Below are 24,214 nucleotides of genomic sequence, written 5' to 3'. Positions count from 1 at the left end.
ACAATGTTTATGGTTCATGCCCCAGGGTCTGGTTCCGATTTGTTTTGCCATTGATTTGAAAAGAATGAGCTTTTGACATATTCCTATCCCACCACCTCGGTAAGTTTTGTCCATATGCATAGGATATAAATGCATTTATTTGTATGCAGTTTATTACTAAATGACCATGAGCTTTCAGAAAAAAATGGCGCAGCCTTTAACTCACCAGATGTTGGTCACGTCAGACTCGTAGTATGATAGCGCTTTACGTTCCTACTACTATCGCTAGCTGATTAGCTTACTCGATTATCCAAATGAAATCAAACGTTAATGCAGACACAGTTTTGTTGGTTGATACTCCGGTACTTAAATTTGCCATCTTAGTGCTACCGAAGTGTCGACTACAAGAGTTGTAGATGTGAAGTGTGTGGTCGTGCATCGCTACGCACAGATGCATTTAGACCAGCCATTTCATTTTAAACGTGCGGGCTATTTGGAGGATAACATCTCAGCAAAACAATCGGCACGATGACCGATTCAGCTCCATTCTTATTCTGTTGTTCATTTAAGTGAAGGGAATCGATTTGAGGAAGATACATTTTATTTAAACAATAATTTAACTGTGAATTATCATTCGTTATATTTGTAAAGAAAAATATCAAGTTACCAAGGCGATAGTTATTCTAGCAAACACATATCTTATAGTTGGATGAGCCACAGTCTGTATATAAGGCAAGTCCTAACCTGTTATAGTCCAACATAATAAGTATCACTCTTGTGTGATTTTTGTACATGATTGATTGATGTGGCAGCTCCGTATCTCCCTGTCTTCTTAAACATGACCAAAATTCCCATTTTCCAGTCAGGAACTACCTAGGATTGATTGATGATCTAGATAAGGTGTGTTTGGTTGTCAGTGCAGACAGTGTTGATTCGCTGCAGACAACACATAATGATGATTTGCTTCCTTTATTTTTCCCTTTCTAATTGTCTTGTCTTCAAATGTCCTTCAGGGATTGTGCAGCCAGGCACTGTCAGCAACCCCGTGCCATGGGGCCTGGGAATCCTCCACTCCAGCTCTGACATGCATCTCCCTCAGAAGTAACCTGCTGGCAGGAGCACTGTCTATGCCCCTCATCTCGTCTTCCCCAGCAAGTCTTAGTGGAAGTCTTCACCCACATCTCTTCTAACTTTTGGTTCTTTTTATGCAACTCTGTCTTCCCCTCCATCTCTCTTTCCTCCTCTCTCTCTCTCTTTCCCTCTCTCTCTCTCTCTCTCTCTCCCTCTCTCTCTCTCATAACCACCTGTAGCACTCCAGAGCCTCATCTCTGACTCTCCATCAGGTCATCATTGCCCACCTCTCTTTCTCTCTCTCTCTCTCTGGCCTGTCTGTCTGACCCCTTCCCCCCCTTGCGATGGACTTCCTGCAGATGAAACACCTGAAGCGCAAGCGGAAGAGCAACTACAGCGTCAAGGAGACGCAGACTCTCATCCGCGAGATCCACAAGCGCCGCGACGTTCTCTTCTCGCGCCAGCAGAACACGGCCATCAACGAGCTGAAGCGCCGCGCCTGGGACGAAGTGGCCGACTGCGTCAACGCGCTCGGCGAGGGCGAGCTGCGCACCGCTGCCGAGGTCAAGCGCCGCTACCTGGACTGGCGTGCGCTCATGAAGCGCAAGCAGATGCGCGCCGAGCTGGCGTCGGGCCTGAAGGCCGGCGGCGAGTACGAGGCGCCGTGCCTGTCACCCGACAACGACGCCTCGCTCAGCGGCGGTGACCAGTCGCTAGACGTGAGCGGCTTCGCCAAAGAGGCGGCGTGCGATTGGCAGGACCTTTCTGACCTCGGGGAGCCGAGCAGCCACACGCCCTCGGGGGTCAAGATGGAGGATGATGATGCTAATGGCTACAGGGTAAGAGATGGGTGAGGGGTGTGTGTGGTCCTCTCTGGCTCTCTGTAGACAAAGATGGGAGCAAAATCAAGAATAGTTCAAAGACTGACTTTCACCCAAAGTGACAGAAGTCAAACCTGGTATCACCGATTGCCAGTCACTGATGTTACCGCTGCATGCCAGTTGAAAAATGTCTGGAAGCAAATCTCTTAACTTTCATTATTATGGCCCTATGTATTTAACTAAAATGTTGAGTGAAAATAATGGAGCCCCCTAATATGATCAATTCCTCATCTATTATCAATTTATTAATCATGTTTAGCACCCTGTTTTTTTTTTAATAGATAGATAATAGCTCCTATTGTGATTTAGGAGGTTTGAGAAGGGGTGAGCGGTTGGAAGAATGTGTTCTGTAGCAGTACATGTGTGACATGATGTTGTGATTATGGATAGTTGATATGGGTAGCATGACAGAAGGATAACTCTTGAGATCATCTGCAGTGCTGTTGACTAAAATTTACAAACAAGAAAAATCATGAAACCTCCCAAATCATCATGGTTCATTCCATGTCCAATCAGATAAAGTTGTTGGTGCACCGTCTCAGGATTCAAACCTTGTCTGTATCATGAATTGGTCCCAAAACCAATGCCTCTTAAGGATTTGTGTTCAAATCCTATGTCTTCATATTCTTTTCAGCCATTGATATGTATTTAGTTTTACAGCCTGAGAAGCAATGTTTGGGCATCAATATTTTTAAGTAAATTAAGTTAAGTTAACTTTTAGTAGTATTCATAGCTGAATGACCGAAGCATTATGAGTTTGCATGGCATGCTCATTGATTTTCTGTACTGTAAGACCCTAGATTTGGAAAAAAAGTGCATTAGGTATCGATCATAATTTTTCTTTAATACACAAGTTTACAATGCCCTCTATCACTCGTTTTGTGTTTGGTTTCAAATCTAGGGTCCTATTATTTAAAATCAATGGGCATGCTGTACAGTTTCAGGACATGTAGGACATTCCAACAACTCACCATTCCATAAACAAAAAAAGGACCTATTACCTATCTATTAAGAAAGAAACATGGTGCTGAAAGATTAACAGTTAATAGATGTATAATAAATGGATAAAAGAAGATCATATTAAAATGTAAGAGGTTCCTTGAATACATTACACCATAATAATCAAAGCTATTGATTTGCGTCCTGACATTTCCCAAATGGCATGCAGCTTTTATACATTAAACTTAAAAAGCTGTTGTATAAATAGAATAAAACAGATTTCATTGGATGACTCATGAGAGTTTGCGGGTTTACAGGGTGGAAATTCATAAAGCGCAAAAGCTGTTTTATTTGGAAGTAAATATTTGTTATGTAAATAGTGTCATTTTGATCTGAGCTTCATGTGTCCCTATCCCACATGCATACATATTTTTTTGTAAAGCAATGTTTATTGAGTTTTGAACATAGGGAAGTATACGTAAGAGATAATGGAGTCCATTATCCCGCTTATTCCACTGTTGCCACTTGCGTTGTGCTATTTTCCCGTTACAATTTAAACGTTTTAATCGCTAAAACTTGTCTTGTTTGTAGAACTAATTTCTTCCAACACATATCAACTAATTTCTCAACTTGCAGGACAAACTGCCATTACTAGTTCTAAATGGATGGTTGCTACGGCCAAAGGCCAGTCGTTTGTTCTATCTCCCGTTGTCAAGCGGGCGTATCCCAAGATTCTGATGAACTTTAGCTTTGAAACATCGCTATTTTACTGCTGTCATCCATCTAGCCAAATGCCACCTCCATCATATGCTACAATGTTGCCATGTTCTGAACATCTGCATTTTACAGCTCAGATTTAACGTGACCGTTCATTTAAACTTCACAACGAGTTTGGCGAATTAATATACAAGTGTGATACGGCCAAAAAAATGGATCTTCTTCATAGGTGTGCAAATAACATATGGTTAATGGTCGTTCTAAATTATGTAGGACAATGGGAAATTCAACCAAGCAGTGGAATAAATAGCATTTGTCACAACGGTACAACGGTCAAATGTTTCTTTAAATGCATACATATTTATGAACTTGTTGATTGTGTATGTATTAATGAATTGCCTGTGACTTGGCCTGTGTGTTGTGTATTGGCAGCTGGAAAGCGACGCTGGTGAGGTAGGAGAGGGCGAAGCGGACGGAGAGGAGGACGATGACGACTGCTTCCCCTCCATCTTGCCCGACATCGACCGCGAGGGACGCGTCCCCGAGGTCTTCGCCCACATCGACGAATTTGGCATGCTCAGCTCCTCCAAAGCCTCCTCGGTCAGCACGGGGGGGCGGGACCTGGGCCTGGGTGCGGGCATCGGCATGGGCATCAGCGGTGTGGGCCTGGGCGGGGCTGGCCTGGGGGTGGGTCTGGCCGGCATGGGCCTGGGCGGCGCCCACGAGAGCACGGGCCTGCTTATCGCCCTGGAGAAGCAGCGGCTGGACCTGGAGAAGCACCGTCTGCAGGTGGAGTCCGAGCGGCTGGGGGTGGAGAAGGAGCGCCTCCTGCTGGAGAAAGAGCGCTTGCGGCAGGCCGAGACGGAGCGCGAGCGCGTGCAGCTCGAGCGCGAGCGGCTCCAGGTGGAGCGCGAGCGGCTGCGCCTGCTCATGTGCCAGACGACCGCTGCCCAGCACGGCCTGCCCTCGTCCACCTCCACCGCCGCGGCCGCCACGCCCAGCACCTCCTCCACCTCCTCCTCACTGTCCTCCTCGAGTGCCCCCACCTCGTCCACGCTGGAGGGGTCGGACAAGGACAGGAAGCCCGTGTGGCACCCGGCCGTGGACCTGGAGGCCGAGAAGCTGAAGCTGGAGAAAGAGCGCCTCCTGCTGGAGAAGGAGCGGCTGCAGTTCTTCAAGTTCGAGTCGGGCCGGCTGCAGATCGAGAAAGAGCGTCTGCAGGTGGAGAAGGAGAGGCTGCAGCTGCACAAGGACGGCCAGCAGATGGCGCTCCACCAAGGACACTAACCAGAGACACTGTGCTCAGCATCTGCAGAAGGAGAGGATACGATACGCTCTGTAGGGGGAGTGGGAGGACGTTTTGGGCAGGGAGGAGAGAGGGTCAGACAGAGCAAGATGGTGGAGCAGAGGTGTGTGTGTGTGTGTGTGTGTGTGTGTGTGTGTGTGTGTGTAGGAAAGGATCCACAGGACACATGTGGAGGCAGTGAATGAACATCGGTTAGAGGAGGGACAAAAGTGTTTGGACCAAGCCTGTTCGATATGCCACGCAGGAGGGCGCGTGTGCCTGCTGTCACAGAGTAATGGAAAGACATGGTCCAGTGTGTTTGCTTCCTCCTGTTCCCTGACAGGATCACAGAGGGCAGTGCCGGTGCCTCTCTGATGCTGCCAGTGCAGTGTAGCTGCTGTTCGGTGAACCATTGTGCTTCTCAGTTCATTGTTGGGGCGTTTGCCTGCCTGTTGTCTTTTGTGGTGGAACAGATAGCCAAATGGGACTCAAATGCTGTGACTGTTCATTCATGTGTGAGTATGTATGTGTGTGTGTGTGTGTGTGTGTGTGTGTGTGTGTGTGTGTGTGTGTGTGTGCGTGCGTGTGATATGCTGCATTCCAGAAACCTTGGAAGTCGGATATCTCCTAGTTGAAATCTCCCAGATTCATTCCAGACAAACTCTGGGGAAAAATACAATGGAACGCCGTTCGAGTTTCTACACTCGAGGCAAGTCAATCTACCCCGACTTCAAAATCGGGAGTTGATGTCCGACCTCCGACGTCGCCTAGAATGCAGCATGAAACCCGAGACTAGTCTCGGCACAAGATGGTGCTCGCTATGATCTATTAGACGAATAAATTCCCAGCTCAGCAGCATCCAGAAATCAGTTGCAGCAGACAACAATCGATACATAATGTATTGGTTTTTCTCTTTCCATCATGTATCGGTGATTTCCATTTATGTCAATATGTTTACCCTCCATTTTGTTTGAAGTCTTTTATGGTACGTAAATATGAGGAAAAAAAACCCTTTTGTAGTTGTGTATATTTGTGGAAAAATGTGTGCCTGTATAGAGGGAGATTTCCCTCTTCTGAAATGTGTCTGTTCAGTACTGTTGTTTCATGTACAGAGTGCAGTCTCTGTTGCAATACAGAAGCACACAACTAAGTGTCATTGTGTATCTATATCTATATATCGATATATAGAAATGGCTAAAGCAGGATGTCTAATATGCCTTGTGACTTTATTGTACCGGTCATTTATTTTTTATTTTTTGTAATGTTTCAGATGTTGTATTATTGCTGGATGAGTGTTTGAGAGGATACTTGCCTTTCTTTTCTATTTTTTTCAGAGCTCTTCAGGTGCAGTATGTTTGGAAAAGCAGAAAAAAATAGATCTCTTGTCCTTTTTACTGCTCTGTCTTTTACGATAAATAAAAAGGTGGTGCATTTCTTTGAACCTTTGTATTTATATCCAAGCCATTGACAAGATGGCTTTGAGATCCCTATTCATCTTCTAGACAGTTATCCAAAATGGCCACTGGATTGATTTTTCCGCCATAGACAGAAAAAAAACAGAAAAGTACTTACAAATTATCTTGTATGTCTGGTATAGGATAGGATAGGATACTAAATCAGTTAATTTGGGTGACCATTTCTAATAATTTCCCCTGTATCATATTAGGTAACATCCAGTTGCTTTATCAAGCGGTTTCATAGTCTGTCCCCTGTGCCTCTGTCTGTCTGGTAAGTAGCAGTATTATTTCAATGTGAAAGGTCAGCCAGCCACTTGACTTCCAAGAAATACCCTCTGATAATTAGCGTCTTGGTCCTAAAATGTCACCTTAATATACCACTGTTGCACAGGTGACAGGTTCTGTGCTCACTAAGAAACGGCAGACTTGACAAAATGTCTCCTGGTGTCTGGTGCAGACATTGAGCTGTTGTGTATGTTTCTTGTATGTAATATATCATATTATTATAATCTCAAGGAGAATTTGTCCATGCCATTTGCATGACTGAGATGCCCAGAGCACCCCTATTCCATAAGATTACTATTTTCATTTTCAACTTCTCTATGTCTTACCTTCTCCAGGTTAGCCTGATGGTCGTAAGTCTTCTTTGTTAGAAACCAGTGTTGACTGAGGATGACTACAATTGTGCATGCATGGGAGAGGAGAGTCTTCAACATTATGGGAAGGTAATTCAATGGCCATTTAACATATTTTGACTAAAAGTAACAGAGATCCTATTACCGGTACATTTTAATGTTATGACCAAAAAATGTCAGGTCTTCCTCTGTCTGGTATTGATGTGACATTAGTTCAATAACAATTGAACAGTGAATTAAGAAATGTATCCCAAGCCATGACTATGCAGGACAGGTCTGTTTACTAACCCTAATTGAGCTATGACATTTAAAACAGTGATTGGGGATATTTGACTCTGACATTTTCTTGGCTGATGCTCTTGGAAATGTTAAATTATTTGTCCACACGAAAAGAAAGTCCTGCATCAGTAAATACAATGAAACATCCCTTTTTAAGAGCCTCAATCACAGAGTCAGAATGTTAATGGTATCTGTGTGTTTGCTGTATGTGTGCAATGAAAAAGACAAGGACTTCATTTTGGACGGATTTGTTTTACTAGAAACAAACCAAAATGGATATAGTGGACCAACAGGATTAGTTGCAGGTGAACGATGAGCATGGCATAGAACTAGGCTATGTGCCTATTTCATCTAGCCTTTGTGCAAAGTCTTGATAGATTTAGCCATCACCGTCTGTCTTTACCCTTTGGTCTTGCACAGTTCAAGTTCAAATGGGGAAAAAAATAGTCGCTGAGGGAATTGCACAGTGCTTTGACAAGGACCAAGGCAATAACTTTCCCTGTTGGGAGCAGAGAAATGCCATGAATTATTTATTAAAAAATAAATAAATATGGTTTCAGTACGAAATGCACTACTAGAGCCAAAATATCACCTCTCCGTTGTGATGAAACATAAGCAAATCAACACTTAACACATGAACAGGTAAGGACTATTGTACAAATGCTTTAAATTTTATTATTTTTTTTCCAAATTCGTGGGTACAAACAATTAAAGAAAACAAACAAAAAGACAGACAAACAAATAACGCAAAAGAAAAACATGACTCAAGGCTGTGAAATCCAATGTCAGATTTGACCTCAGATGTGCGCCTAGTGTCCAGTACAGTGACGAGGGCGTGTGCATGTCGGTGTGTGTATGTGCATGTGTATGTCTATGTGTGTGTGTGTGTGTGTGTGTGTGTGTGTGTGTGTGTGTGTGTGTGTGTTTCAGACATTCAGTGAGGACAAGGACACATACAGACTGTGTTATATTGTTATCAAAACAACCCATAACAGAACATATGCCATGGCCTCACATTATGGTGCTCATTGTTTTCTTGTATATCTCTTTAGATTTATATAGATCTATTTATTTATATATAATATGTATATTTATAAAAGATTTAATCTTAATTACAAGTCGATTCATCTTTATATTCATTATTGCAATGAAATATTAAGATGGTTACAAAAAGAGGTGTGTTCTGTTTTCCCGCTACGGAGTTATATACATCAGTTTAAAAAGCAAGCATTTTGTATTCTTTTTTTCTTCTCCTGGCACTGTAAAACTTGTGTGAATGATATCTTCAGTTGAACTTTTCACAGAATGTACATTATTTACTAATGGATTCATCATGATTGAGTGATTATCTATTTGTTATTTAGCATTAGGCTACTCATATGGTAATGAATCATTTTTAAATAAATACTAGCCTGTTCTTCCCCCCCCCCAACCCCCCTTTGCTTTCTAAAAAAACAAAACAAAACAAAAACTCTTTCAGTGTTGGCTGCCCTGACGTCCGTGTTGGTTAACAAAAAGAGTTGCTACCATCCTCTTCTCAATTATTTCTGCGCTCATTTGGCGAGACGGGAAACTGAAGAGGCTAAAGTCGTTCGAGTCGAACAGTTAATGGTGATAAAAAGCAGATTTACACAGTCTGTGATTCAAGTCGACAGTTTTCTGGTCTTCTAAATTGATTTCTACTGGCGTCTTCTCTGTTTACTGGTGGCGATATGGATGAGAGGCGTGGTCCTGAAGCGAGGTTGATCTCGGTAAGGCGTTGAGAGCGGAACAGACTAGGCTCGCTCAGCCGAAATGCGTTGTCTCTGCGAACCGCAGGTCATCCAGATCAGAATAACGCTGAGCTTCCCGGAGTTTTGAAACTGTTTGTCATTGAGACTACGCTCAGTGGTGTCACTAGTCTGTGCTGCGTTACAATCCTTGCACACCTGTCATACCTCAGCATGATCCTTCCTGTTGCGGTAGGAGCCACAACGTGAATCAATATATTTATATATATTTATATATCGATATATTTTAAACTGCTTGATAGTCGTTTTTGTATCAGGCTGTCCTCTCCGCATTCCCTCTCCTTCCCCCTGCTGAGTCTCTTGTTAGCCTGCTGGCTGTCTTCACTTCTGGTTGCGTCATTGTTAATGTGAGTGATTTTTATTTTTTGTTTTTGTTCATTTTTAAGGCACAGGGTGTGTTTTTGGTTTTCACGGCAGGTCCGATGACACCACGGCCAATCCCGAGCTGTGCCGGAGAGACGGGCCAGAGTGCACGGCCTTGGGGCAGTCGGGAGTCAGGACGCGTCCGTTCTCCCCCACGCTACCCGTGATGGACAAACGGGCCTTGTTTCTCATGGCTTCCGTGAAGGTGAGCTGGAGGATGGGGGGAGGTGAGGGGGAAGGGTCAGGGGTTAGACAAGGGAGAGGCAGGTGGGGGAAAAAAATAGTGTGAGTTTGATTGAGTCTGTCCCCAGCTTGTAAAGAATACTCACACCTACTAACACACAATACGCCACCAAACACATCTACAGACAACGATACAAAACGGAGGATGAACCGAACCAAACAAAACAATGCTCAAAAGAAACAGAAAGCAGGCAACAACAAACATCAAGAAGTTGATACATCATGTTAGACATCTGCATTTCTATCATAAAACAGCACTACAGGGTTTTGGTCTATGAAAGCTAAAGGCCCCTTAAACTGAATAAAGAACAAAAAGTCTGCATTTACATCTGGAGCCTGGTATAGGGCAGTATAACACTTTATGTGACAGAACTTCTTGTTGTATCGGCTGTGCCTCATGGTCTCTATGTCATCTGTATCTCATGTGTTGAGTATCAATGAGTAGGGTATACATTTGTGTTACCAGCAGACTGTGAACATAACATAGTTGTAAATCTTAGTAAGATGACTGACAAAAAAACTGACTGTACACTGAACATTCTAGTAAGTGTGCAGCACAGACACCAACAAGTAGGTCATATCTATAAAGTGTTTGTAGTGCATGTCACTACTCCTAAAGACCATTCAAGGTTCATTACATCGGATTTGGCACAAATCTATAACGTGGAAGCATCTAGTGCTCATTGCGTTACAATTCATGTGAAAAATTTCAGCGATAGGTTAAAAGTGGGAGCTTCTACTGAGGGGACTGACACACTGAGATAAGTAATGCAGGTGCCTTTGATATGAAGCTGCAAATGCACAACATTATCAGCAGCCAAACAATGGATGGGACCAAGTTTTGCTTTTGCAAAAGTTAAACTCCAGCTTTGAAGCAAAAGCGCGGTGAAACAAAAGTCATAAATGCATAACATTTGTACTACTAAACCAATAATGATTGTAATATTTAAACAAATACAATAAAAAAAGAAGAACATAAACCAAACAATAAGCTTTCAAAAATAGAAAAGATGAAGAGAAGCGGTCACAGAGTGCGTCACATCAGCTAACCATCAAATGCATCCACAAAAAGAAAAAGAAAAAGAAAAGAAATAAGCACACTGCTTGAGCTACGAGAAAAAGACGCACCACCACCCCACCTACTAAAGGAGACCCTAAGTCCTACCCCTATATCTTAACACCCTCGGAGCCGTATACGTTGTACCCTTCTCTATAAGTGGCTAAATTCTGGGTGCTCTGGGAGGGGCTTGGAGAAGGGCTAAAATTCAGTTCGGCCGATTCCACCTTCATTCTCTTGGCTTCGGCCCGTGACTTGTAACAGAACTCAACCAGCGCCACCAACATTGCCAGACCCAGGCCCCCCACCAGGATGTAGAAGACCCCAGCCACGTTGCTGAGGCTCAGGGCCTGGGAGCTCTTGTCCTGGGAACAGGGGCGGAGGAGAAGTGGGGGTGTGGAAAGACAGAGAAAGAGAGAGAGAAAAGGAGGGATGACAAGAGTTAGGGAGGCATGGGGTGGTGCAAGTGAACATTTGTATTTAAACAAAAATTTATATTCAACACATACATTGGCTATGAGCTAGTATTTATCTTACATCGTTAGTTAAATGGAATAATGATATTCAACTAACAACTACCATGCATGTTACTTTAATTAGACAGATTCTAGTTCAATTAGAACTCACAGCCACTACAACAATAGTTACTACCACAGCTACAACTACATCTACCTTCACAGCTATGACATCAACACATTAACAACAAACTACTATAACACAAAACATAACATTAGGACATAGGTATTACACCTAATTTCATTAATTTACAGTAATTCAATCAAATCCTACATTCCCCGTTCTATAATTTTGATGTATATATGTACTCTGTTGTAAGATCATGTATTAGTATGACATGTGTGTTGTTTAACATCTTACATGTCATTATTTTACATAAATATCCTGTTTTTTTAATCACAATCAGAGCATATAGTACATCTAAGCCTGTGATATTCTTTGTGCAGTGCTCTATCATGTCTCTAAGCTGTCAGTGATAAAACATCAAAACGTGTCCCACTGGAGCTACTGAAGTGCACAGGTTAACTTAATAGCAGGATGATATGTCATCACTGCAAGAGTTGCACAGCATGATGGGAAAAAAACTCACTGCTAGTCTCTATGGGGCTCTCACACCTGTTCAGTTATAATGGGCATGCATGCTTAAAGCAGCAGCAGTGTGATGCCCCTGTGTGAATCTGCACACACACACACACACACACACACACACACACACACACACACACACACACACACACACACACTCAGACACACACACACACACACACACACACACACACACACACACACTCTCACATACAGTGCCAGTAGGCAGTTTGCTTGGTGCATGTGAATTAAATAACAGTGAGTTTCCTTTAGTGGTGTTTTTTATTGTTTTTCTGTCCCAGACTAACCGGAGACTGACCTTACTTCCCGAGTCCTTTGGTCCACACTCGCCCTTATCGTACCACCATTTGTTTTTCAGTTTGTCTAAGACGCCTGCTTCACTGAGTTTCAACACTGCAAGGTTTACGGGGCTTCTTCACGTGGGAAATAACATAAATAACATCATGGGTCATGTTATTTTATGTTATTCGAATCGCAAAGAAACTTTTCTTTTTTTTTTGTCTTTTCTTTGTTGTCTTTTGCACAGAAGAGAAAAATGTACAGAGAAAACAAGTGACGAAGCAGAGGTTCCATTGGGTACATGTGTGTACGCTCGTTCGCTTGCCTTGGGGGGGGACGCTGTGGGGGGGTTTGTCGAGCTACAGACATATGAATGGAACCTCGCTGCATCGCTTCAGGTAATGGGCACATACTGCCGCGGCCATCTTAGCAACAAGCGGAGGCAATTACTGTGAACCCAAAACTATTGGCAAGGCGCACTCGGAGAAGGGGGGGGGGATAAAGTGCACACCCACCAACTCGCTCTGTCAGAGTGAGAGAAATCGTTAGAGCCTTAGTGAGAGCTGATGGTGTCTGATAGCCCTAAAATGTGGCTGTTGGAAGAGCATTGCATCATGGGAAGATCCTTTTGAACTGGAATTAAGATTGTGGTGCAACTGCTGGTCAAACCCAATGACTAACCACCTACACTGCCTCCTCCATCTCCTTTCATTTTCCCTGCCTGTGAAGTACAGAACCAGCGCTTTTTGACCGGACGAAAGTGCAGGCGAATATTTTTGCTTTGACAGTAATTGCTCTCCTCTCTGGTTTCTAAAGCTCTTTCTTTCCACTGGGCTGAATCGCCACCATCACGAAGGGCCAGATTGGGGATGGGAAATGGCCGGAAGTTCTCCGGCACTGACCAGTTGTCGCCGCGGCAGATGCGACCATTACGCCACACACAGTTTACCCGCATGTGGTGACATAGAGGCTAACCTTGGAGTCACCGCCTCCGCTGCCACACTCGCCCTTGTCGTACCACCATTTATTTTTCAATTTGTCCAACAGCCCTTGTTCGTTCAGTTTTAACACTGCGAGGTTAACAGCATTTCTTGAAAACGATAAAACATATTTTGTCAGGATAAAAAAAGGTGAACAGCCAATACTGAGCAGCAAAGAAAAAGCAAGAAGAACAAAAAGAGAAAGAAAGTCACAAAGAAAGAATAATGAAGACAGTGGTGGGGGAGCTCTATTAGTGTAGAAGCGCCACCTACAGACATCCCCCTCTCTCTCTCTCTCATTCTCTCTCTTCCTTTCCTCTCAAATGTTTACACTCTTTCACTCTCTCCTCTTTTTTCTTATCTCTCCATCCCTCTCTTTTCTTTCAAAGGAACCTCTTTCACTATAGGGAGGCTGTTTTTGGTCCAAGACTGCCTTTTGGCAATGTTTAAAACAGCATCGTTCCCCATCGCTAGTGAGCCAGACTTATCTGGCTGACTGGGACACCCCTCCTTTGGGGATACTTCTCCGATCCAATCAGAAAGCGCAGATGAAGCGCGTTGTCATGCTCATGTTGACGACTTGGACAACACGAGGGGAACTTTTAGTGTTTTGGATCCAATTTCAGGGACCAAAGATGGAGAGATTTGTATCACATTGGAAAGACAAACATAAGATGGACGACCCATCACAGTGACCCACAGCTACTCTGATGAGGTTTTAATCTCTCTCTGAGACATGAAAGACTCCGGGAATAAGAATGCAGGGAGGCTCCCTCTCTCTCTCTCTCTCTCTTTTTTTGGGAGGGGGGCAACTCAGAAAAGGACGAAGTGCCGCATTTCATGAATAAAACAAAGCCAAACCAAACAAAAAAACAGGGGGATGTGTTTACTGAGGGGGAAAAAAGAGGAGAAGAGAGGGGGGAGGTAACTAAGCAATCAATCAGTCTTGCGTGTGTGTATGTGCAAGCCTACAGCTCTGCTGTGAATGTGGATTGAAGTAGCCACAGCCCTCCGCTCTCACTGATGTAGCTTATTCTATCTAGTTCCCCATAGCACCGCTCCTCCATCCCCACCCACCCATCCCAACCCCGCTCACCCCACCCTTCCTGGCCAGAGTAGCTTCATTTTTCTCTGTCCTGCTGCAGCGAGCGAACCGCGAGCTATCGAGCCCGAGCCCCTATAATCACTGGTTATCGACGGCCAATTTAAATGGCAGTTATGTTTAGAGGCGGCCGCCTGCTCCGGAGCAGCCTGGCGCAAAAACTACACATTCTCACGCTCCGCTGCTCCATGCCACGGCTCCGTTCGATCTTGGCGTAGCCCAATGAGGTGCTGCCCGGGAGGAGGGGGCAGGAAGGCGTGTGTGTGTGGGTGGGGGGGGGGGGGGGGGGTGGTGGTGGTGGTGGTGGTGGTTTAAAACAAGAAGGAGGGAAAAAAAATATCGGACGGCCATTCCTTTTTACTAATTAAGAGTCTTTTAAGATAAGAATAACGCCCCCACGCTGAAGCAAGGGCTAATGGATTGGATGCACTATTAAATGGCCTCGTAATCCGTTCCCCCGCCTCTGTCTCTCTCTCCCTCTCTCTCTCTCTCTTACACACACACACACACTATCTCTCGCTGCCTACCACACGCCCCCACCCCGAAAGGAATGACCTCTAAGCACAGCGAAGAAGGATGCACAGCATCGGCAGAAAATAGCCCCAATCAGAGGCTGGGGAGGCAACGCTTGGCTGCGGGCCCTTGCTTTTTGGCAGCACTGCCAAACAGTGTGGGGGAGTGGGGGGGTTGCTTATGCCATAGGGGAATCATACTCGATATACTGTATCAATCCGAAGCGTCTCTTGCCAGCCAGTGTTTTTGCATCCGTCTCTGCACCAGGCAGACAAGAATGTGTCTGGGTAATTGTGATTTACTATGCACATACTGCAGCGGTTTGTGTATGGCACGATCATTTATGTTTGTGCGTATTTATGATCGCAATGACAGACGTGTGAACATGTTTGTGCAACAATAAACAACTATGTAAGTGTATATGTGTGTGTTGCATGTGCATGCATGTGTGTATGTGGACATCTTTGCATGTGTCTCTCTGTGTGTGTATGTGTGTTGGCGTAAGGGTGTGTTTGTGTGCAAGCTGCGCAGAGTCGCTCCTCTTTGGTATGCGTCTCTCGTGCACAGCCCTGTGGACCGCAGTGTTCAGGGTACAATCTGTAATCCTGCGCCGCTGCACTTTCCCTCACTCGGAAATTGACTTACTGCCCCTCGCTACCTTCTTTTGCTTTCTCACAGCCTCTCTCTCTCCCTCTTTTCTCTCTCGTTTTCCACTCTCTCTATTGCTCTTTCTCTCTCTCTCTCTCTCTCCCTCTATCTGTCTGTCTCTATTTCATTTTCTTTCTCTATCTGTCTTTTCCTTACAATTCTTTTCTTTTGCTCTCCCATGTCTTCCCTCTCTTTGTCTCTCTCTCTCAAACCTCCTTTCACTCCTGTTGTGACCTTTACCTCTGTGTCTCTCTCTTTTTTCGTTCTGTCCTTCTTTGCCTCGCCTATCTCTTTTGCAGGCACACTGTAATCAGAATAGGCCACTGCTGCGACTTCACCTTACACCACTGATGTCCATTCACATCCTGCTGTGCTTGTGTGTGTGCATGTGTTTGTTTGTGTGTGTGTGTGTGTGTGTGTGTGTGTGTGTGTGTGTTTAAAAGAGAGAGGGAGATGGAGGAAGAGAGTGAGAGAGAGAAAGAGAGAGAGTGTATGGGAGAGTGAGCGGAAGAAGATATTCCACTGAATGCTCCCTGTTCTATTATTTTCCTTTCAGTCCTCTCTTACCTTCATACTCCGGCTTTAAGACTGCTGCACAAACACACACACACTACACACATTCTCTCTCTCTCTTACACACACACACACATACACACACACACACACACACACACACACACATCAGCATGTGCATACCCACACAAATACACAAACAGAGGCGCACACAGACACACACACACACACACACACACACACACACACACACCACATTTCCTTAATATCCTCTTTCCGCCAATCATAACCAACTCCCATGCAGTAATGGTTTGCCCATACGAGTAAAATGTAAACAAACCCAGATGTAGCAGTGAACCATAAAGTTCATCAATGTCAGAACATCTCAAAGTCAGGTCACCATATGCTCATAACATGGACAGTAGAAGGACAGGCCGTAGGGCACAATAGCTTCAGGGCAGAGGTATGATTAAAGAAAGCCAGTCACAACCTCTGTCAGGTTTGTTTGGGGTCACTGTGAAGACTGCAGTCCACATAGAGAGAGTTCCTGATTTAGTGCTCAGCGCGTCAGAGATGACACAAACAAGAGAGAGAAAGATGTCCGGGCAGCGCAGCAAAGCAATGTCAAAAATCACATCCAAAATAAGACTCTATCAATTGAAAACCTTATACGACAGTAAGGGCTTATATTTCTCTTTTCAAAAAGCATTTTAAATCTACTTCAGTACTGAATAATACTTGCTAACAATATTCAAATAGCTTCAGAATGTTCCATGATGATAGTCTAATAAGCCACAGACTTAAAGTAGCAAAGTGGCTTTTGATTGGTTAAACAACGAGTTGGCCTGGTTTTGATTGGTTGGATCGCTGTGTGGGTTTGCAGCTCCTGCGTGATGCGGCGCACTCCCCACCACACATTTGCTCCAGGAGTGATTTTCCTCACGTTAAGGAGAAGTCAATGACAGCAAACGATAATTCCTAAAATTGAGAGGACCAGTTTGGAGCTATTGTCCACTGTCAGTCACTCTTCTTACAAAAGCGGAAAATCTCTGCGTGACTTCTCATGACAGTAAAAAAAGAGAAAAATACGTTCAGGTGTATTGCCCCGAGGCGTCCCACAGGAATTGATCCATGGGACTCTGTATTTTCTGTTAGAACATAGAGCAGAAGAGGAAGTTATAGGACTGGAGGCTTGATGGTGTGTGTCAATTTTTATTCTCACAAGGATGCGACAGGAACATCGCATTGTGTTTGTCATCTTTTTGCCGTGTACCGCCGATGGGTACGTATTTGCAGACAACAAATCTGTTGGATGCACCTCCACTGTGGCCCATTTTTGCCCGGGAGGCTGCATCTGTGGTAGCAGCAAGGTTGTCTGATATCCTTATGGGGCCATAAGAGTCAATAAGCTGCCCTGGCTTGCCTCTGGGCTGCGCTCCGTTTTCCACACACGCGTGCAACCTACACCCTACACAAGAACACTTCGAGCTTGTGCCCTTGATGTGGTCTTCCCTCATACCCTCCTCCACTTCTGCCATTGCGTTGCCTGATACTTGATACCAGCGTTTTGTTTTTGTTTTTTTTGTGGGATGGATGTTTTTTTTTTCATTGGTATTTATTACTTTATTTTTGGAGTCCCCCCTTCTTTCTTGGGCCTCGTTGCCAGACGTTGCGTCTATAAATTCCCCTTTTTTTGTCGGGTCGAGAGAGTCAGGCTGCACTGCGGCGGTCCTGCTCCCCCACACAGCTTTCCCTGCTCGCCAGCGTCGACTGCAAAAAAAACTCCCATTTTTTTTTTCTCTCTTTCTTTTAACGACCACAGAGGCATCCTCAGCAGTGACAAATCATGACAAAATTCTTACTCTACTCTTTCAATTCAGATCAAAGAAAGCAGCGAAGAAGACGAAAAACGAAAACAGAAAGGAGGAAATCAGAAAAAGGGGAACAGAACATGGGAGGTGGCATGGTTACCTGAGTGCTGGCTCTGCAAAGTGAAAAGAGAGTGACACACAGAAGCACACAGCAAAAACAGAACCAACGGCAAAAAAAAAGCCTGCTAGCTAGCTATCCCCTATCAGGCCTAACAGAGCTCAGAGGAAGAGAAAGAGAGGGGAGGGGAGCAGAGGGGAGTCAGAAAGAGAGAGAGAGAGAGAAAGAGAGAGAGAGAGATGGCAAGAGAGAATGAGAGACAGGAGAGCGTGTGGAGAGAAAAGAAACAAAAGAGTGTGAATAAAGGTGGAAAATGGAAAAGGGGGGGGAATGAAAGAGCGTGAGTATGTGTGTATGTGTCAGAGGAAGACAGAGAGAGAGTGAGAGAGCAAAAAGCCGAGCATGAGGGAGGAGGAAAAAAATGCTGACGGATTGGTATGAAAGACAGAGCCAGAGAGACAAAAGAAATAGAGTGAGATTGTGATAAAGTGACACTGATAAATAAGGAGAAAGAGAGAGAAAGAGTGAGAGAGAGACTAAAGGGAAGGGTAGGTGGAGGTAGATGTGTGTGTGAGGGGAAAAAAGACTGAGAGAGAGCAAGGGCACATCAGGGTAGGTGGAATACCATAACAACACACGAGGGATATTGTTATACTACTCCACCCACCTTAACTGTGAGCCTTTGGGGGTGGCTACCCCGTAGCCCTTGGAGTCCAGGTTGCCCCCGACTTTCATGGTGTCGCACGGCTTCCGCTGCTCCGTGTATTCGTTCATGGTGGACTCCAGCAGGAAGGCATACTTCCCTTTGGACTTGCGCACGCGCGCCACACCCTCGGCCGTCGTCTTGGTGAACACCGTGGGCTCGGCCGACTTCATGTAGCTCCACATCTTCTCATAGACGGCAATCTTTGACCTCTGGTGGGGGGGAGGGAGGGGGAAGGAGTTAGGAAGGGGAGGGGGGTGGGGGGGAGTTGGGAGGGGAGGAGGAGGAGGGGGTGGGGGGGTCAGGTGAGGAGCAGCGGTATGCAGCAGTTAACGAATCGTGAAAGACTGGGGAGCTTCGGTTGATTGATTGTTTGATTTTTTTTTTTTTTTTTTTGTCAAATGGGAATAATAGAAAAAAAAGAAAGAAGGGGGGGAATTTTTTGGAAAAGGCTTTCCCCCCACTTCCTGTATTGGTTTGGGCTCTCAGCTTCTCTCAGCCTCTGATGTGGGTAGTAAGAGGGTGATATTGATGACATGTTGCATTAGGATACATAAAAAAGGCTTCACATAATGCCCTGCTGAACAGTAGACACATTCCAGAACATTCTAAATGGGCAATAACTTCAAGTGCACACTCACAAATCATTTTCCATCCTCTACTACACACAGAAACCATCTTGCTTATGCCTTATGCCCCTGTCACTGGGGGATCATATTGCCCCATGCTGTTTTATCGCACTTAAAAGACTCAAAAATATGAGGGAGATTAAACGCTGTGCATAGGGGAACTGTGCATAGGGAATACAGTTAAATATACACTTATGAGTCATTGTCTGATCCCTGATCCAGCGGGAAGCCATTTTGCCCAGCCATCCCCCACCCCACCCCGCCACCAAGTATTTTGACTCGGAGGAGAAGGGTCTTATCAGTGCTGCCCCGGAGCTAGTCTCGCTCTAGTAAGATGAAGCAAATCCAAGTCATTAAATGACCGACGAATGCATTCTTTAAACCTTCACAGTTGACCTTGGGTGGACCACACTGCACCGCTTTACTGGAGGATAAAAATAACAAGCTGTGCAGCAAACTGTCATTCTTTTTCACGGGGCCCTTCTCTTGGTTATTTTGCCGTCTTATTTCCTAGTTTTTTTTTTTGCCCCCACCACGTCCACTTCCTGGCTTCGAGATAAAGCGTTATTGTGGCAGCCGTGGCAGTGGTGACGGTGGTGTAAATGACCGGAGCCTCAGACTGCAGCGCTAACGCGTTCGGGGGGCTTTTGGCGTGCGGAGATTGAGGGAGCGGAGCGCTCACAGACTGTGTGAGAAGCTCGACGAGGCGTGACGGACACCCATCCCATAATAATGTCAGTCACGTCCAGTCTGGACTGCCTCTCTTTCTCTCTCCCTCTCTCTCTCTCTTTCTCTCTCTCTCTGCGGCCCGGACTATGCAGTCATAAAAGCCCAACAACAGAGAAGCCGACATACAAATAAAAAAAAGAAAAGGGAGGGGAAAGAAACATAATAAAATGGCCACCTTGAGAATTGCCGCCAATAAAAGGCTCTTCAGTTGCACCCTGGACAAAGGATTTGATCTCATTTACACATGCCATCGTGGCAGGTGTGACAACTGACATACACCCCCCCCCCCACACACCGCCCTTTCCTCCAGGTTTATTCTTATCAAACAATGAATGACACACCTTTACACCAGATGACCAGCAAAGAATACGTAGACTCAGACAATAGTTACTGTAGGAGGATAACTGTGTGTGTATGTGTGTGTGTGTGCGTGGTTACTGCGGGCTTTCGCTGAGGAAATGAGAGGAGACCACATGCGGCAGACGCAGGAGCCGGGGTAATTAACGGCAGCCAAATCCCCTTCAGCACTTCGGCGGAGTAAATTGCTTTTTCACCCTCCACAGACTCCACAGCCTGCTTTTTATGTTGATAATGCGCACGGGCTTTTTCGAAGCCGAGCCACTCTTAGACACACGTGCACAGGCAGGCAGGCACGCACGCACGTACACATACACACACACACATACCCATGCAATGCGTAGACACTTGCATCCACACACTCACAGAGACACACCTCTTGTCTCTCAATTCAGTTGTTAACCCCTTCCAAAGTCCAATAGGGCAACACTCACTTGCCAAAACCAAAACAGGAGACCGTCGATCCTCATAGGTTCCCAAGAACCACCATGTCATGGACAGAAACACTTGTACGTACGTATATGTATGTTGCTAGTTCAAACCACTTATGTAGAGATATAATGACTCACACAATGTCTCAATGACAAATTATTTCACTGCTTATTCTATCAAGATAAAAAGCTATTTTTTTTTTTACTTGGTCTTTTTTGACCACTTACGAAGAATAGAATGAGAATGTCGCGTGAGCCCCGGGTGCTGGCCCAGGACAGTCTTACCCGGAAGAACTCCTTGGTGGAACCCGAGTCCAGCGTGCCGTAGGCGATTTCCGTCTGCTTGGCCAGGTCCTCAGCACTCTCAATGGGCGACACCATGCGCTCGACAGTGAGAAAGGCAGCCAGGTTGGCTGTGTAGGAGGAGATGATGATGAGGGTGAAGAACCACCACACACCTCCCACGATACGACCTGACAGAGACCTGATGTACGCCGCCAATCAGGAGGAAGGAGGGAGGAAGAGAGAGAGAAAGGAAAAAAGCAAAGGGAAGAGGAAGAATAAATTAAACACTTAATTAATTTACAGTTAACGTCAAAGAGACAAATACAGTTGCTAGTTCAGAAGAGTTAGGGCTGAGAGCCTTGTGATTGGCTGAGGTGGGACATCACAGGAAGTGAGACGAGAGGAACTGCTGCTGTGTCGTTTCGTTAAGGAAGTCACCCTCATTAATTCTGCAAAGAGTTTCTGCAGGCAACTAGAAGGATTCTTGAAAATGAAAAAGAAAAAAAAAAAATCAGTACGGTAGAATAAATGGCAAAAACAAATTACTGCCTGAAGATCTAACACAATGTTTATAATGATCATTGCCCCTGTAAGATCTGTTTACATTTTTCCTTTCACAGGGAACATTTAGATTTTGCTTGTCAATCAAAAATGTATCGCAGAAAGAAAGAAGTAAATACACCAACAAAAAAGCAATGATTGAATTTCTCTCCCAGCTACTGTTGACAAACTGACAATATTTCTCCCTCCTTCCATCCCTTCTCCCTCTCTATCTCCTTTTTTAATCCCCCCCACCCCTCCCTCGCTCCATGCCTGCCCTGGTCTTTCTTCCTCTCCCAGGGGTTTTGAAGTGACCTCTGTGACTTTCATCTGAAATAACAGATTGGCATTTCATTTTCTCTTCTCTGCACCCTGCCATTCTGTCAGAGCAGAGGGAGAGAGGGAGGGAGAGGACTGAGGGAGGAAAGAGATGAAGGGATGAGAGAAGAGGAGGAGGAGGAAGAGTGGAGGGGAGGAGTGGGGGAAAGGTGGGTCCTGCAGAGGCTGGGCAGAGCGAGGACAGAGACGCAGGAACGCCTGACTGGGCATAAATTGTCACCTTTTAGCGTCAGGGGGGAGCGAGGGTGAATACTCTGGGGGAGTGGTGACGTGCTTGTGCAGGATCTGCAGTGAGTGTGTGTGTGTGTTTGTGTGTGAGTGAGTTAGAGTGCGTGCAAGGGTGTGTAATCTGAGTAAGCCTGTGTCTATGTGCCCATCTCACAAGTGTGTGTGTTTGAGTGTGCTAATGTGATAATTTAACCAGTGATGGTAATGCGTTTGGAGAGTGAGCCCGTGGATTTGACTCTGGGGGGAGGGTGTTTGTTTGGCTCCAGTTCATCATTAAATTAATTACACAGTGGAAGACAGTAAACGAACAGAACTGTCTGCATACTTTACAGCCCAGAATATCAAAGAAAGATCAGGAAACAACAGCCTAACGTTACCACTTATTATGTGGAGAAATGTTGAGGCTAATTTAAGAGCAGTCCATCTGAAACGGGCCTGGCGCTGAGCAGATTTGAACTGACCCCCAGTCAGCCGTAACCCTGGTAACGTCTGCAACTGAACAACGGAGACGAATAAACACAGAGGGTTTTATGTGAAGTGCAGTATAAGAGGCAGGCAAGGGCTGGGTGATGGGGGGGGGCGGGGGGGGGGGGGGGTGGGGGGTGAGAGAGTGGTAGTGACTAGTGACCCCGACCAGGGGAACACATTCTCAGGGGACATGCCGCAATGATGAGAGGAGAGCCGTCTTTAAAGGACACGACAAATCTGCCGGTCCCCGCCCCTCGCTGGCTGCTGACCAGAGACCTGTCAAGGCAGAGCCGCTCCGTCCATCCCCACAGGGAACTGGGGCTGTGTGTGTGTGTGTGTGTGTGTGTGACAGAGTGAGGTGTAGGACGTTTGGATCTTTCCTGTAAACACCCACACAAACACACACTGATTCATAACTGAGAGCGTGGGCACGACATTGTCCTCGCTCTGGCCAACCCAGTCAGTGTCAGCTCATTCATCTCAGCTCCACACACACACACACACACACACACACATATACACATCCATAGCATGGTGGAGTCAGGTGGAAACAAAGCCTCTGACTGTCCACCAAATGAGATTCCTCTTCCACAGCCGGTGTAATTTGATTAGTCCAGTCAGACATTTCATGCGCCCTCTCTCCCATCTGCATGACTGCCTCTCTGTTCCCTCTCTTTTTTTTCTTTTTGTCTTTTGTCCCTCCTCATCCCCTTCCAACCTCATCCGCATACTTTTTGTCTCCACTCTTGTCCTTCACCTCCTCTCATCCCTCTGCCTCCTCTTCTCTCCTCTTTTTCCTCTCCTCTCCTCTTTATTTCTCTCGCTTATCTTCTCCTAGACCCTCCTCTCGCCCCCACCCTCCTCCCTCGCTCCACTATCACTTCTCCACCTCCTCTTTCCCTTCTCTTTCTTCTTTCGTTCCACCCCTCCTCCTCCTCTTCCCCCCAGCCTTCTTTCCTTCTCCTTCCCTCTTCCCCCATTTCTTCTCTTATCTTGTCCTCCTCCCTCCCCTCCCCTCTCTCCTCCTCTCCCCGCTCTCTCTCTCTCTATCCCTTTCTTCTGTGCTGCTCAAGATGGGGAGTGTGCCGTTGCTGCACTCTGCCTGTGATGAGCGCTGACTCGGTCCCTAATCATGGGCTATCTGATGGGACCGCGGGCACACGAGTCCTGACTGTGTGCAAATTTAATGTGCCGCCACGTCTCTCTTGTCGGAGGCGTTCGATCGGAGCGTGAAAGTGCGCGTGGGTGGGTGAGAGTGACGGAGAGAGAAGAGGGTTGTGTGAGTATAAGAAGAGGAAGGAAAAAAGAAAGTACCGGAAAGCTCTCCTTTGGTTTCGCTACTGTATGTGGCTTAATGGCAGGTTTAGCCTGAGGGCGCTACATTAGATGGAACAAGCCCTGATTGAGGTGTGTAATGTGTTGTTTGAGTGGGTTCACAATATGTCCATGGGTGTGTTTGTGTGTGTGTGTGTGTGCGTGTGAGTGTGAGGAAGAACTTCTTTTTAGAGGGATTACCGGGGGTGACGGTATGTGAGCGTGTTGCTGATAATGTCATTTTTCCTGTGACAGACTGCCTCAGCCTCCAACCAGATTTAAATGCCATGCTGCTCCATCATCCAGTGGAAACAGGAAAGCCACACATTCCATATTAATGCCTTGCCTTCATAGACGTGAACACACAGCACGTGACTCCACCTGTCAGGTGTGTGTGTGTGTGTGTGTG

At 45.7% G+C, this 24,214-nt stretch overlaps 2 protein-coding genes and 1 long non-coding RNA gene across 8 annotated transcripts in view; 1 reads left to right on the top strand and 2 right to left on the bottom strand.

Moving 5' to 3' along the window:
* Positions 1 to 4: 4 nt before the first annotated feature.
* msantd4 (Myb/SANT-like DNA-binding domain containing 4 with coiled-coils) lies at positions 5 to 24,214 on the top strand. 2 transcript variants are annotated; one of them, XR_006022805.1, is made up of 4 exons: positions 5 to 99; positions 993 to 1,889; positions 4,020 to 5,036; positions 24,194 to 24,214. XR_006022805.1 is itself a non-coding variant. In XM_042063139.1 (3 exons), the coding sequence occupies exons 2-3, from the start codon at positions 1,395 to 1,397 to the stop codon at positions 4,872 to 4,874; spliced, it is 1,350 nt and encodes a 449-aa protein (XP_041919073.1). In that variant the 5' UTR covers positions 5 to 99; positions 993 to 1,394; the 3' UTR covers positions 4,875 to 6,313. The 2 variants fall into 2 exon arrangements, 1 of the variants encoding a protein (XP_041919073.1); XM_042063139.1 differs by lacking the exon at positions 24,194 to 24,214 and having other exon boundaries at positions 4,020 to 6,313.
* LOC121683508 (glutamate receptor 4) overlaps positions 8,582 to 24,214 on the bottom strand; it is an 82,531-nt gene continuing 66,898 nt past the window's right edge. The window contains exons 12-16 of one of the 5 annotated variants that reach the window (XM_042063134.1): positions 20,917 to 21,115; positions 18,450 to 18,697; positions 12,117 to 12,231; positions 10,924 to 11,061; positions 8,582 to 9,606 (exon numbers count right to left, since the gene is read on the bottom strand). In XM_042063134.1, coding sequence (XP_041919068.1) covers positions 9,442 to 9,606; positions 10,924 to 11,061; positions 12,117 to 12,231; positions 18,450 to 18,697; positions 20,917 to 21,115 — 865 coding nt within the window. In that variant the 3' untranslated portion in view covers positions 8,582 to 9,441. Of the gene's footprint in view, positions 11,062 to 12,087; positions 12,232 to 13,072; positions 13,188 to 18,449; positions 18,698 to 20,916; positions 21,116 to 24,214 lie in introns of those variants that run through there. The other 4 variants (XM_042063133.1, XM_042063136.1, XM_042063135.1 and 1 more) reach the window with 4 other exon arrangements.
* Positions 13,799 to 16,000, bottom strand: LOC121683512. The gene is made up of 2 exons (XR_006022806.1): positions 15,581 to 16,000; positions 13,799 to 13,868 (listed from the first exon to the last, which is right to left on the bottom strand). It is a non-coding gene; the product is annotated as an uncharacterized LOC121683512 (long non-coding RNA).

The sequence above is a fragment of the Alosa sapidissima genome, chromosome 15, assembly GCF_018492685.1.
Source record: "Alosa sapidissima isolate fAloSap1 chromosome 15, fAloSap1.pri, whole genome shotgun sequence".
Lineage (NCBI taxonomy): Eukaryota > Metazoa > Chordata > Actinopteri > Clupeiformes > Clupeidae > Alosa > Alosa sapidissima.
Note: the sequence above shows the minus strand (reverse complement) of the source record. Positions and strands in the feature narration are given on the sequence as shown.

Bases quoted from the DNA above. Each gene is read 5' to 3' on its own strand.
- msantd4 (XM_042063139.1), top strand. From the start codon at position 1,395: ATGGACTTCCTGCAGATGAAACACCTGAAGCGCAAGCGGAAGAGCAAC. The intron at 1,890-4,019 runs GTAAGAGATGGG...GTGTATTGGCAG, and splicing joins ATGATGCTAATGGCTACAGG to CTGGAAAGCGACGCTGGTGA.